This window comes from Suillus bovinus (genome assembly GCF_016758785.1).
Source record: "Suillus bovinus strain UH-Sbo-P2 chromosome Unknown EDB93scaffold_55, whole genome shotgun sequence".
Taxonomy (NCBI): Eukaryota; Fungi; Basidiomycota; class Agaricomycetes; order Boletales; family Suillaceae; genus Suillus; species Suillus bovinus.
In genome coordinates this window covers 82,085-95,020 of record NW_024542111.1, presented here as the reverse complement: position 1 = coordinate 95,020, position 12,936 = coordinate 82,085, and the positions used below count along the sequence as shown (strand labels likewise).

Below are 12,936 nucleotides of genomic sequence, written 5' to 3'. Positions count from 1 at the left end.
AATTACTCAAACGGCCCTCTTTCTAACCTTTCACATCACTTTGCTAGGTTAATTGCTATTAACACCGTGACTACCAAGGTCGTGCACAAGATCCTCGGTTGAGTTTTCCCGGTGGCCCGATATGCCATCATTGAACTACTCGTATGTTTTTAGGTAATTGCTATTTTAAGTGTCCAATGTCCATCGCTAATGTTGATACTATATTGTAAGTTGTTCTAGTCTATAAGGTGAGTGTCACCATTTTTTTAGTTATTTCTTGACTCTGATGCTTTCCTTTATTGGTGTATGCAATGTTTTAGGCAGCTGTGTTTTCCGGTACCTGGCAGCCATTAAATAAAGCGAAAGCTGCAGCCTGAAGTCATCCGACTATCCCTCGTCTCTCACTGCTTCCCCTTGATTTTTTCTTCCCTTCCTTAGGCTCGTCATCGAAACTCATGTCCCAGGTGGAAGATAACTCGCAACCTCCAGTGTCATCCCAGGCAGAGGGAAACCCACTACCTTCAGTGTCGTCCCAGGTGGAGGGAAACCTGCGACCTCCTGCATCATCCCTGGCAGTGCCGACGTGTGAGATTGTTTGCCAGAAGTGTAAAATTGCTGAATTAGAGGAGAAGTTGCAAGTTCTTGAGTCAGGAGCAGGTAATGAAACAAAGGTATAGTGCCACCGCTCATCGTTACATCCAATCTGGTGCGCTTACCATTGTCAGAGAAACTAATTACTATATGTCGAAAGGAAGAGCTATCAGACAGATAGTGATACTATTTGATAGCATCGAAGATTTGATCTGCGAGAACGACAGGAGATGCGACAACTGATGTGACTCCTGAGTCTGTTTCATTTCTGTTTTGTGAATGTTACTTACGGATTTTTTGACAAAGGCAGGATCATTTGCAAAATGGATATGTGGCTCTTAACATCGCCCTCCCTTGGTTTCACCCAAGGGCTTCAGAGATGGAGTTTGACGATTATGCTCGCATGTTGAAACAGGTACGCTTCACCATTCTCAATCAATGTCATTGTTACAAGAACATCTAGATGCTTGGGCCCCTACCATTTTTCTCCTCATCCTCCTCGTCTCTGCCCTCGCATCACACCCTTACCCCGACCTTACTCTCATTATCCTCGTCATCCTCGCATTCCCCTTCACCCTCTACCTGTCACTCCAGCAGAGCCAGTACATCTGGCCGGACCCTTTCTCTGATGAAGCATACCCATGCTCCGTTCCACCTCCTGACTAATCCTGTAGATAGTCCCCTTTGCCTTTACCACCTGGACAGTAACCTATGATACGATGCACACCACATCCCCTTTACCCTGTTCCCTTTCTTGATCTATGACTCAGTGCACAGTTGCATGTTCTGCTTATATTTAGCTCTGCAGTTGCACGGTTGTGCCCCTGCTTGTTTCACTTCCTGTTTCTGTTCTTTGACTCAGTCCTTATCTGCATGTTCCAGTTCGCCTGTGACTCACCTCAAATGTGCCTTCCTTTTCTAGTATCACCCTTTGACCAACTCCCTTTCCGGTAGTACGAGTTATCACCCACTAATATGTGTCCTCTCCTCTATATAAACTTGCTACCATGTATCTAATCCCCTAACTTGAATCTACTTGGTTCTTCACCTCCTAATTTTAACAAGAGTGATTCCTGCAGCCTAGCCAGCTGTCTATATTCTACCTTCTTATCTGCTCATCGCAGATAAGTCTATAGTCTCGGTCTTTACTCATCGACTTCGTCGTTGAGCAAAGCCCCTGTTAACTAGTCGGACTTCTGTCCTTCTAATTAACACAGATCTTATGATTAACCTTCGGATGTTGTAAGCCTTGGCAGATACGCTTATCGTCGAGCCCCGCTTGACATAAGCTACCCGATTTGGACATAGGCGTTAAACCTTGCTTGCCGAAGCCTCGCCAAGCAAGACTCCTAACTTTGGGCTAGCCCAGAGATGTCCTTGACCATTGATGACACACACTCTGTGTGAGCGTCGCCAACAGATACTATCCAAGTCCGTAACAGTCATTGTATTGAATTGTTGTTCAGCTTAGGCAGGGGGCCAACAGCGCTCGAGGAAATGACACGTCGAAGCTCAAGACTCTCATTGCTGATTGGGTCAATCACGAATTGAAGCCCAATCCCTTGATAGACCCTGAGGATAAGTATACCTGTGGATTTGTCAACGATGCATCTGGCAGACTACTCTGTCTAACTGAGCTGGACTGGACTAATCCAACATAAGTATTGCATGCACTGGATCTTTCCCAGTACTAACTATCCATCAGCATTAGAGCAGGAATTAGGGATCACACAGATGGCTGTGTAGTAACGGAAATGTCCTGGCCAGCCTTCCTTTACGAAGGATACACTGCTGATCTGAACAAGCTGGAGGAAGGCCTGTTCAAAAGCAAGCTTTTGGTTCAGGTTTGTCATGCCTCCTTACCTCTATAGCTGAAATGAGATCTCATGTTTTACAAGCCTTCAAAGCGATATTTACATCTCCTTCTTCTGCAAAGGAGGTATCCGGCGATGGTGATGGGGCCAACGTCATTGAAAATAACAGACGCGCAAAGAAGGATTTTTCTGGCAAGAAAGTAAAAACACATGTGGCCCAAATCATCAAGATGCAGAAAGTCTCACCTTGTTCCATTGCATATGTAGCATGTCAGGTAAGTTATTGCTATTTTCGTTGGTTTCCCAGCATTAACAATATCTCAATCTTGTAGTTACAATTCTCACTTTTGTCTGTGAACTCATGGCACTCAGTTGACGGTGACTTCGACTATGTACAGTTCTGGTGTAATATTGTGGATTTCTTTGAAAAGGCCCCTGGCTGAACAGCGCAGCGCAATATCAACTGACTCCTTACATGGTGGACGAGGTATAGGGTTAGCCTTTTTTCTAAGGTGTTAGCTGATTTTTATTTGTTAGGAAAGTTTTCAGAACAAGTCATCGTGCAGAACTCAGTGAGACAGCCAAGGCTCAGATGTCTGTAAATGCTCTCATGAAGCAGAGGGCGCAACTAGATGATGCCCTGTTTGATTCAGACTAGTTCAGATGTTTGCCGGTCATAGACTAGTATTAGCTTATCATAATGTCATGATGTTTGAGCCTTGCACTCGCATGATAAGACAACAAGATATGAAGTTGTATATACCTCACACATTGGGGGTTTCAATGTTTTACCTGTTGCATTTCAATCAAAAGCAGTTCTGGACCTGGATAGATCATTCCGGACCTAGCCTAGAGCGTTCCAGGGCACTGTGATGATTAATTTACAAATTACAAAACAAGCTATAGCTGGTGAATTCCCGTATTTGTGTTTCATGGGATGAATAGAGGAAACACCTCGTGATGAGCACTAAACATACCATTTGACCGACAATGTGAGATAACATCCACTGTAAAACATATTGAAACGACAGACCCAATTATGGCATGTGGCATAGTTACAACATTCTCTTTGTCTATGGCACATCCGATGATTGCTGAAGCATGGTTCCACGGCACACAATTAGCAGAGAACTGCGAGGCGCTGGTGACCTTGCAATATGCCCAGAATAATGGCCCCACTTGTGACACAGGAAAAAGGCCAGATCCTCTGTCCACGCACACATTGAGAATCACTGAAGTAGACTGTGAAGCGACAGCAAGTGTGAAACATAGCGAAATGACAGTCGTGCTTCACGAGATTTGGTAAATCAAGGTATTACCTCAATCTATGCAAACCTCAGTAATCACTGAAACAGAGTATAATGACACCCGATTTAGCAGAAAATGGCTCGACATATATCACAAATACTAACGACCTGCATATCACTGTTCAAGTCCTAGGATACGGATTGCTCAGCTCTATTGGTGTGTGCTTCATATCAAACGTAGAACACACATTGCTAATAGGCTGATCCAAATACCTAATTGTGCCAAGCCATGACTTTGTCATTGAATGGAGGAACTATGTCACAATAGTCGCAAATGTACATGTACAGGAATGCTCCTATATAGGGAAAAAATACTCGATTATATCGACAAGTGACACGATGTGTAAGATACTTACTGGAGAATAAGTGGTATCTCATGGCAAGTTATGACCAATTGTTGACAAGCCCCAGGCCAAGATACTAAATGATAAAGATACAGCATTCGTGCCAAGCTACAAATTCCTGGTAAATAGCACAAATGGATTACAGCAGTCAACCATTAGAGACTCATGAATAGGTTGTGTGGAAAGTCGAAGCAGGAAATAGGTTAATTGTTGCTCGATTGACAAGCACATCTCAGTTGATGCATCAAGGTATCACATTTTCCCACAGCTTGCCAACCAATATAAAGCAGACTACCATTAGAGAATCTAAGAAAGGGTGAAATGTACTGGCACTGCTTTCGTGTTCCTCTTGCATGGGATGGTCAGAGCAAATGATTAAAAATCTGCAGCAGCAAATTATCGATTCTCAGCCAACCAGGGTGCAAATTGTCATTTCCACAAGAGAACACACAATTTTGTATGGAGTGGTCATAAAATTCTTGGGGAGAGCAAAACTATCCATGTAAAACAGGCGGTCAGAAGTTCTGAAGGAGCATATCAACTTGTTCTCATCTGATTGATGCACAGATCATTGGTGTCTGCGAGATACTGACTTTTGAACATACCTCCCAAACCGTGGACCTTAGTCCCAATGGGGCGCCTGTGGCTTGTTGATATCAACCATGAGACTTCGCCTCACTTGCTGGCTCAATCATGAGTGTTACAAGAACATCTAGACGCTTGGGCCCCTACCATTTTTCTCCTAATCCTCCTCGTATCGGCCCTTGCATCATACCCTTACCCCGACCTTACCCTGGTCATCCTTGTCATCCTCGCATTCCCCTTCGCTCTCTACCTGTCGCTTCAGCAGAGCCAGTACATCTGGCCGGATCCTTTCGCTGATGAAGCATACCCATGCTCCATTCCACCACCTGACTGATCCTGTGGACAGTCCCCTTGCCCTTACCGTCCGGACAGTAACCTATGATATGATGCATGACACATCCCCTTTGCCCTCTTCCCTTTCTTGATCCCTGACTCAGTGCGCAGTCGCACATGCAACTTATAGATAGCTCCGCAGCTGCACGATCGTGCCCCTGCGCGTTTCACTTCTTATTTCGACCTTTGACTCACTTTCTTATCTAGCACGTTCTGCCTCGCCCATGTCTCAATGCGAACGTGCTTTCCTTTTATGGTTATGCCCTTTACCGATTGCTTCTCTTGGTAGTACAAGTTATCACCCACTAATACTTCTCCTGTCCTCTATATAAACTCGCTACCATGTACTATATTCCCTAACTTGAATCTACTTGGTTCTTGACCTCCTACTCTCACCAGAGTGATCCTTTCTGCCTAGCCAGCAGTCTATATTCTATCTTCTTATCTGCTCTTCGCGGATAAGTCCTTAGTCTCGATCTTTACTCATCGACTTCGTCGTTGAGCAAAGCCCCTGTTAACTAGTTGGACTTCTATCCTTCTAATTAACGACGATCTTACGATTAACCTTCGGGTGTCGTAAGCCTTGGCAGATACAGCTCATCGTCTAGCACCCGCTTGACGTAAGCTACCCGATTTGGACATAGGTGTCAAATCTTACTTGCCGAAGCCTCACCAAGTAAGACCCCTAACCTTGGGCTAGCCCAAGGATGTCCTCGACCGTTGACGACACACGCTCTGTTTGAGCATCGCCAACAGATACTATCCAAGTCGTAACAGTGAGCCGCATTAATTTATGTGTTTTTGGCTGTTCGAACACCTGTGCGCATCAAGTAAGAACTCTGCTTTCCTCTAAAAGGTCAAATATGACAATGTGATCACCAGTAGCAGAATTATACTGAAGCTGGTGATTACCTGCTATATAATGTAATATATATCTTTCTCAGGGCTCCCTCAATTCACTGATGTTGTCCCTTGAGATGAACCTGTACTGAGATGTTTTAGGGTGCCTTTGAGTGTGTATAAATGTGTTTCAAGCTCAAAGAGGGATGACCTACCAGAGTACACTCATTGCATGGTGCGGGAGCCCTGCATCATTGTGACTGAGTGGCAGCTAGGACAGGTGCCCAGTGGAGGAGCGCATGTGCTAGGAAACTTTTCTCTGTTCTTGAACGCAGGAGATTGGTCCTGGCCCACAAGTTACAACACTGGACAGCATCAATTTCTGCCTGTGCATATTCTGTACCTTGGGATAGAGTAGCATTGCCAGAATAAAAGATGTCAAGATGATACTGTCCTACCGGGCTAACAATTGTTAAAAATTCACTAAAGCAAGATGCAAAAGATATCTTATGATGTCAGCTCCACATAGATCCTCACTATACTACGTGGTCAAATCCTTTTGTCGGTGGCTGACTCAGGTAGAGTTGAAGATCTTCTGGAAGAAGGTGTTCTGAAATGAATGAATGCGTAGAACTGCCACTTTGCCAGCAACCATCTGTTGGGACCCAAAATGACACAAACTCACTATTTAGCCTTACTATTTGCTGTTTGGTCCAGTACAATAGTATTTCACAAGCCTACTCCATCAGTAACCCAATGAGTCCTTGACATGGTAGGGATTGCTATGGTAATGAAGTATGATAATGCTACCGCTCTCCAACGCTGTAGAAACACAAGTAAACTTGCTTTACAATGAAATAGACATGGATGGTACAAAAATATAGATGTACAACTGAGGTTTGTCACGAGCGTGTAGGGGAGTGCAACGACAGTAGCAAAGTGATAGTAGTACACTTGTCTCAACCTTGTGGTGAGTTTTTGTTTGTCGCTACCTTGATATTGTAGGGATGGCAATGTAATGCAGTGTAATTACACTACCGCACTGTAACACCATTCATCTAACAAAAAAGTTTATTCATGAGGAAATAGATATCAATATTACACAAATAAAGGTGTATATTTGGAATTTATCATGGCACTGTGGAATTGCACGACCATGGTAGCGAAGGGATAGCAGTGCACCATTGGTGTACCTTGTTGGGGTGCTGATTTGTCTCCAATTTTTGCTTGGAATTGTATGACTATTCAAGGCTTTCCGATGGAAAGCGGCTTTTGCACAGGTTGACAGAACTAGAGTACTGTGCTAATTTTCAACGAGGGCGTGACACAATGACATGCTACCATCACACAAGACCAGAGATACCGCCCAAAATGCACCAGCCTCATTGAAGGTCGTTGTTGTCCCTGATTTTTGCTTGGAATTGTATGACTATTCAAGGCTTTCTGATGGAAAGCGGCTTTTGCACAGGTTGACAGAACTGGAGTACTATGCTAATTTTCAACGAGGGCGTGATATGCTACCATCACACAAGACCAGAGATACCACCCAAAGTGCGCTAACCTCATTGAGCATCAATATACCGACTAGTCCTTGGATTACTATTGTAAGTAAGCATAATATTTCTACCGCACCACAACACTATCTAAGACTGAGTTACACGAACTAAATTTCTTTTCGCATTCCTTTATGACTTCCTGTGCCGGAGACACAATGCATCACCAAAAGTCCAAAAACCTGATACTGCCTGATTAGGTCTCTGGTCACACAATTTGGTAGCTCAGATATGACAGGCATAGATCACTAAATACAACCCCCAAGCAAGGCTCAGCAGGCCAACTCAGGGAGTGGAAGAATAGGTCAATCATGATCATACCATATCAGCATGATATACTACGATATGCTACACACAGTGCCTGGTATGACTCACATATCTTACAATAATTGTTATCATAAAGGCTTGTTACCATTCCTTACACATGATTCAACAGATCCAGATCCATCACAATAAAATTTGGGTGGATTTCGCAAGCAAGTTATTTGCCTTGTGTTATTGCTTTGATTTTTTTTGAAGTCCTGTGTTATTATTTGTTTGGTCGATGCTGAAATGAACTGAAAAAATCATCAAATGCTCCACAATTTTACTATCATCACCAATTGACGCCAAAATCTGCTGCAACTTCGACTACCTTGCCCTCAACAACTCTTCTGCTTGCTGTTCATTGTTCATATCCACCATCCTTACCACCATGGCCCTGCTAGATCTTTTGACCCCTCATGCCTGAGTTCAAGCGCTGGAGGAGCCACAAGTCTTTCAGCCTGCACCACATGGCACATACAGCATCTTTAATGGTTCATGTCTACGCTGACTCGCTAATTCTGTGGGTATGAGTAGTATTTGCTTTGCACCATGTTTTTTTAGTAAACCTGATGTGTGTGATCCATCTTTTGACCTGCTTACCTGATGCTAATGATTCTACAGCTGTGTCTCGCTTTCAGTCTGTGTGTGACCTCGTCCTTTGGCCCGCTTACCTGCCACTGATGGTGCTGTGGCTGTATCTTGCTCTCAGGATGTGCATGATCTCATTTTTTGACCTGCTTACCTGACACTGATGCTGCTGCGGTCATGTTCCACTCGCAGGATGTGGATGACCTTGTCTTTGATATTTTGTTTTCACTTATTCTCACTGTGCAAAGGTATGGATTTTATATATCCTATTTTTTTTTTCATTTGTAACTACAAAATTTTAGGTAGTACCTGCGGGTGCGTGTATAGGTTTTCCCTGAATATGGGTGCAGGTATGACTTCTGCTACCCAGGGGTTTAGTCACCCCATCTTTGGGCCATGCGCAGGAGGTATTCTAGTTTGCCTCTTGTTACCTACTTTTGTCTTGTTACTGTAGTACTACTAGTAGCAGCTTAATAATGATATCTTATTTAAATATTGTATAATCAGTCTGATAAGGTGCCAGGTGTATGCTATCAGCACAGCAGAACTGAGATGTATCCAGCATATGACGAGATATTCAGCAGCATGATGGCTGTTGAGTGCAAAGTCAGTTTTAGGAGCGGACAATATCAGCACAACATTGAACCTGTTAGTACCTGGCTGTCATGACGGATGTGCTGGGGAATGTTGTCACATGAGCTTATCTTAGCTTACCATATCTACTTTTTGGACTTTTGGTGATGTGGGTGTTGGACTCTATGGCTAGTACAAAGGACCTACAATACCCAATGAAGACCTCTGACACCTCTGTAGAAGCACCTAAGACGAAACCCTGGTAGTAGTGTATTACAAATAACAAAATGTAGGATGCGCTACTGGTGGTTCAACAAACCAGTAGAAGGAGGATGAATACTATTTACCAGTGCTGCAAGCTCGGTTGTTACAGAAACTAACCAGCCCGACCCAGTGGTGTTGCCCTTCCTCACTAACTGACCACTTCCGCTACTAGTTCCATGATAGCCTTGCGAATACAAGATTATTTTCGTCCCCTGTTGCTTTGTATAGGTGATTTCATGCTTGCATTTCTGGCAAGCGAATCAGATCTCATCCAGTGTGGATACATTGTCAACGGTATATGCGATAGGTTTGCCCTGTTTTGTGACTTTCTTCCTTCCCCTTCCCAGAGGCCCGGCATCATCAAATCCTCCCCAGATATCTCCTCATGTGGTTTCTGAGTGAGAATAGACGATGACTTCTACATGTTCAAACTTGATAGGGAGGTGTTCCAATTCTGTGACCAGTTTTGACATTGACAACCTGTGCTTCTCAGCCTTCTCCATTGTTCCAATATCGAACACTATTTCATGGTATTGGAGTTTGTCATTGGGCTTATACGGCCGCAAAATCTCCTGCATGATGCCTGCAGGAGACCCAAGAGGGTCGATGGTCTGAAGGACAAAATGGAGGATCAGGATGGGGTCACTACATATTTGCGACCAACTCGTCATTTCAGAGTGCCCATGGATGGTGACAGGAGCACCCAAGATTGGATTCCATTTGATGTCCTCAAATCCCTAAGAGCGAGAGAGGGTGTTGAGAGGGTTTTGAAAGATGGGCGAACACAACTTACAAAGTATGGCCTTATGCCATCATTCCTGCTATGCTTTCTGTGTATTTTGTGACAGCCTGCACAAATAAAAAGAACTTCGCTGTCTTTGACCTGTGCCTGAAATTCTGCAGGAACAACAACACAAGCATTGCACACCAACCGTGAGCAGCAGAAGCAATCATAAAGATCGCCACCATCTCGACAAAAGAAGCAGTACTAGTGATCTGTTCATGAGCAACAGAACAGAGCTAAGAGAGCCAGATACTTACTATGTTATGAGAGAGAGGCATGGGCTTCTTGCGCAGTAAGGTTGCCTTCTGAGTTGGAAACATGGTTTTCATAGCCTGTGTACCAGCTGTCCATGAGCTACAGAACAGAGATGCAACTCGAAGTACTTACTACATTATGGGACAAAGGCTTGGGCATCTCATGTGATAGGGTCAACTTTGAAAAGTTATGTTTGATACTATGTGCTATGCCAATATTGAGGGAGACTTTCTTGAATTGCGGTAATTCAGCACACTTTGCAGGTCCTCCAGTGGAGTTGTCTTTGTGCGGCCCATGGCCAGGAACTGGGTGAACTGGGTGTTTGGAAGTCGGTTGGTTGGTTTGGTTGAAAATAAGAAAAGGACTGGACACTGTAGCCTCTATATATACCAAATGAGTTTGTTGATTCCACGTGGCTCAGATTCAACTCAGATTGATTAACATGTTAACATTGGTTCCGCAGAACCAGAGCCCCTTCAGTGACAAATTCCATATTATATGGGTCACCCAACCTACATAATATCCCGTATAAGATGGGCCAGTGGACTATGGGCCGGGAGGGATATTATTTCCGATGGAGACAGGTGGGCCCATCTATGCTGATATTATATATAGTCCTCGAAGATGTCGGGTGGGCCGATGTAATGGTTTATTGTATAGATGGGTGGGCCGAGGGAGTGGTGGAATATGTATTATATAGACGGGTGGGCCGATGTAAGGGTTTATTATATAGACGGGTGGATTGACATACTGGAATTGTTTTGTAGACAGATGGGCCAAGGGAATGGTGGAATATTTATTATATAGACGGGTGGACTGATGGAGGGGGATGTTATATAGACGGGTGGGCCGAGGTAGTGAGATATCTGCCTGACATTCACGGATTACCGAGTCCCAGATGCCCAAAAACCAAATCCCATTGTGCAACATCCATTCCAGACACCCTGAACACCCCACCAAGTGCTGAGTGACAAGGCCTGCACCCCGATGTCCGAAGCCCAAAACCCAAAACCCGAAAATATGTATACAACATATTCATATTTCCCTCACTGCACAAATCACTGGGTGTCGAGTACCGAAACCTGAAACTTGACACCTGGTACACAAATCACCAAGTGCTGAGTGCTGAGGCCTGAGCTCCAATGTCCAAGGCCCAAAGCCTGATGTCTGAAGCCCAAAACCCAAAGCCTGAAACCTGATAATATGTATGCAACATATCCATTTTTCCCTCATTGCACAACTCACTGAGTGTCGAGTACCAAAACCCAAAACTTGAGACCCGGTACACAAATCACCAAGTGCAGAGTGCCAAGTGCCAAGGCCCAAAACCTGACATCTGAAGCCCAAATTCCGAAGCCCGAAACCCAAAAACATGTATGCAATATTTCCATTTTTTACTCATTGCACAAATCACCGAGTGTCAAGTGCCAAAACCCAAAACTCAAAACCCAGTGTGCAATACACAAAGATAATGAAAACATGGAAGTTGTTGTCCGAGTCTAGGTGAGTGTATTGGTAGTCTTTTCTTGTCCATTGGTTATCATTTGACCAAGATATAAGCTAAAGAAATCTGAAACATTGGCGAGAATGAAAAATGAATGTTGTAGTCCAATGAATGTTGCGGCACTTGGTGATTTGTGTACCGGGTGTCGAGTTTCGGGTTTCGGTACTTGACACTTGGTGAGTGGTGCAGTGAGGGAAATATGGATATGTTATATACATATTTTCGGGTTTCAGGCTTCAGGTTTCGGGCTTTGGACATCGGGGTTCAGGCCTTGGCACTTGACACTTGGCACTTGGTGATTTTTGTACCATGCTTTGAGTTTCGGGTTTTGGCACTTGACACTCGGTGATTTGTGCAGTGAGGAAAATATGGATATGTTATATACATATTTTCGGGTGTTATGCTTCGGGTTTCGGGCTTCGGACATCGGGCCTCGGCACTCGGCACTCAGCACTTGGTGATTTGTGTACCGGGTGTTGAGTTTTGGGTTTCAGTACTCGACACTCAGTGATTTGTGCAATGAGTGAAATATTGATATGTTGTATACATATTTTTGGGTTTCAGGCTTCGGGTTTCGGACTTCGGACATTGGGGCGCAGGCCTCAGCACTCGGCACTTGGTGATTTGTGTACCAGGTGTCAAGTTTTGGGTTTCGGTACTCGACACCCAGTGATTTGTGCAGTGAGGGAAATATGGATATGTTGTATACATATTTTTGGGCTTCGGGCCTCAGCACTCAGCATTCGATGATTTGTTTAATGTAAATAGAAAATGGGCATGTTGCATACCGGGTTTCAAGTTTTGGGTTTTGGCACTCGACACTCGGTGATTTGTGCAATGACTGAAAAATGGATATGTTATATACATGTTTTCAAGTTTCGGACTTTGGGGTTCGGCCCTCGGCACTCGGTACTTGGTGATTTGTGTACTGGGTCTCGAGCTTCGGGTTTTGTCACTTGACACTCGGTGATTTGTGCAATGAATGAAAAATGGACATTTTGCATACATGTTTTTGGGTTCCGGGCTTTGGATTTTGGGTCTCAGGCTTCGGGTCTATCAGGACTCGGCACTTGGTGATTTGATAACTGGACTTTTAAGTTTCAGGCTTTGGGTGTTCAGGTGTTCATGTGTTTGGTGTAAGGAAATAGAAATTTCACACATTTTCACCAGTTTCCAGTTTCCAGTCTCGAGCTTGGGGTGTTTGGGTGTCTGGAATGGATGTTGCACAATGGGATTCGGTTTTTGGGCATCTGGGACTCAGTAATCTGTGAATGTCAGACAGATATCTCACTACCTCGGCCCACCCGTCTATATAA

At 44.2% G+C, this 12,936-nt stretch overlaps 3 protein-coding genes across 3 annotated transcripts; 2 read left to right on the top strand and 1 right to left on the bottom strand.

Annotated features, from left to right (window-relative positions):
* Positions 1 to 434: 434 nt before the first annotated feature.
* EDB93DRAFT_1253162 (uncharacterized protein) lies at positions 435 to 1,236 on the top strand (the record flags this gene model as incomplete). Its single annotated transcript, XM_041453410.1, has 2 exons — positions 435 to 636; positions 986 to 1,236. 2 exons carry the CDS (start codon positions 435 to 437, stop codon positions 1,234 to 1,236), a joined length of 453 nt encoding a protein of 150 aa, XP_041304873.1.
* A 1,210-nt stretch (positions 1,237 to 2,446) lies between these two features.
* Positions 2,447 to 2,827, top strand: EDB93DRAFT_1090307 (uncharacterized protein; the record flags this gene model as incomplete). The annotated part of the gene is made up of 2 exons (XM_041446267.1): positions 2,447 to 2,659; positions 2,717 to 2,827. 2 exons carry the CDS (start codon positions 2,447 to 2,449, stop codon positions 2,825 to 2,827), a joined length of 324 nt encoding a protein of 107 aa, XP_041304872.1.
* A 6,633-nt stretch (positions 2,828 to 9,460) lies between these two features.
* Positions 9,461 to 10,412, bottom strand: EDB93DRAFT_1106202 (uncharacterized protein; the record flags this gene model as incomplete). The annotated part of the gene is made up of 6 exons (XM_041447594.1): positions 9,461 to 9,814; positions 9,871 to 9,974; positions 10,010 to 10,073; positions 10,119 to 10,193; positions 10,249 to 10,322; positions 10,373 to 10,412. The coding sequence occupies 6 exons, from the start codon at positions 10,410 to 10,412 to the stop codon at positions 9,461 to 9,463; spliced, it is 711 nt and encodes a 236-aa protein (XP_041304871.1).
* Positions 10,413 to 12,936: the final 2,524 nt, after the last annotated feature.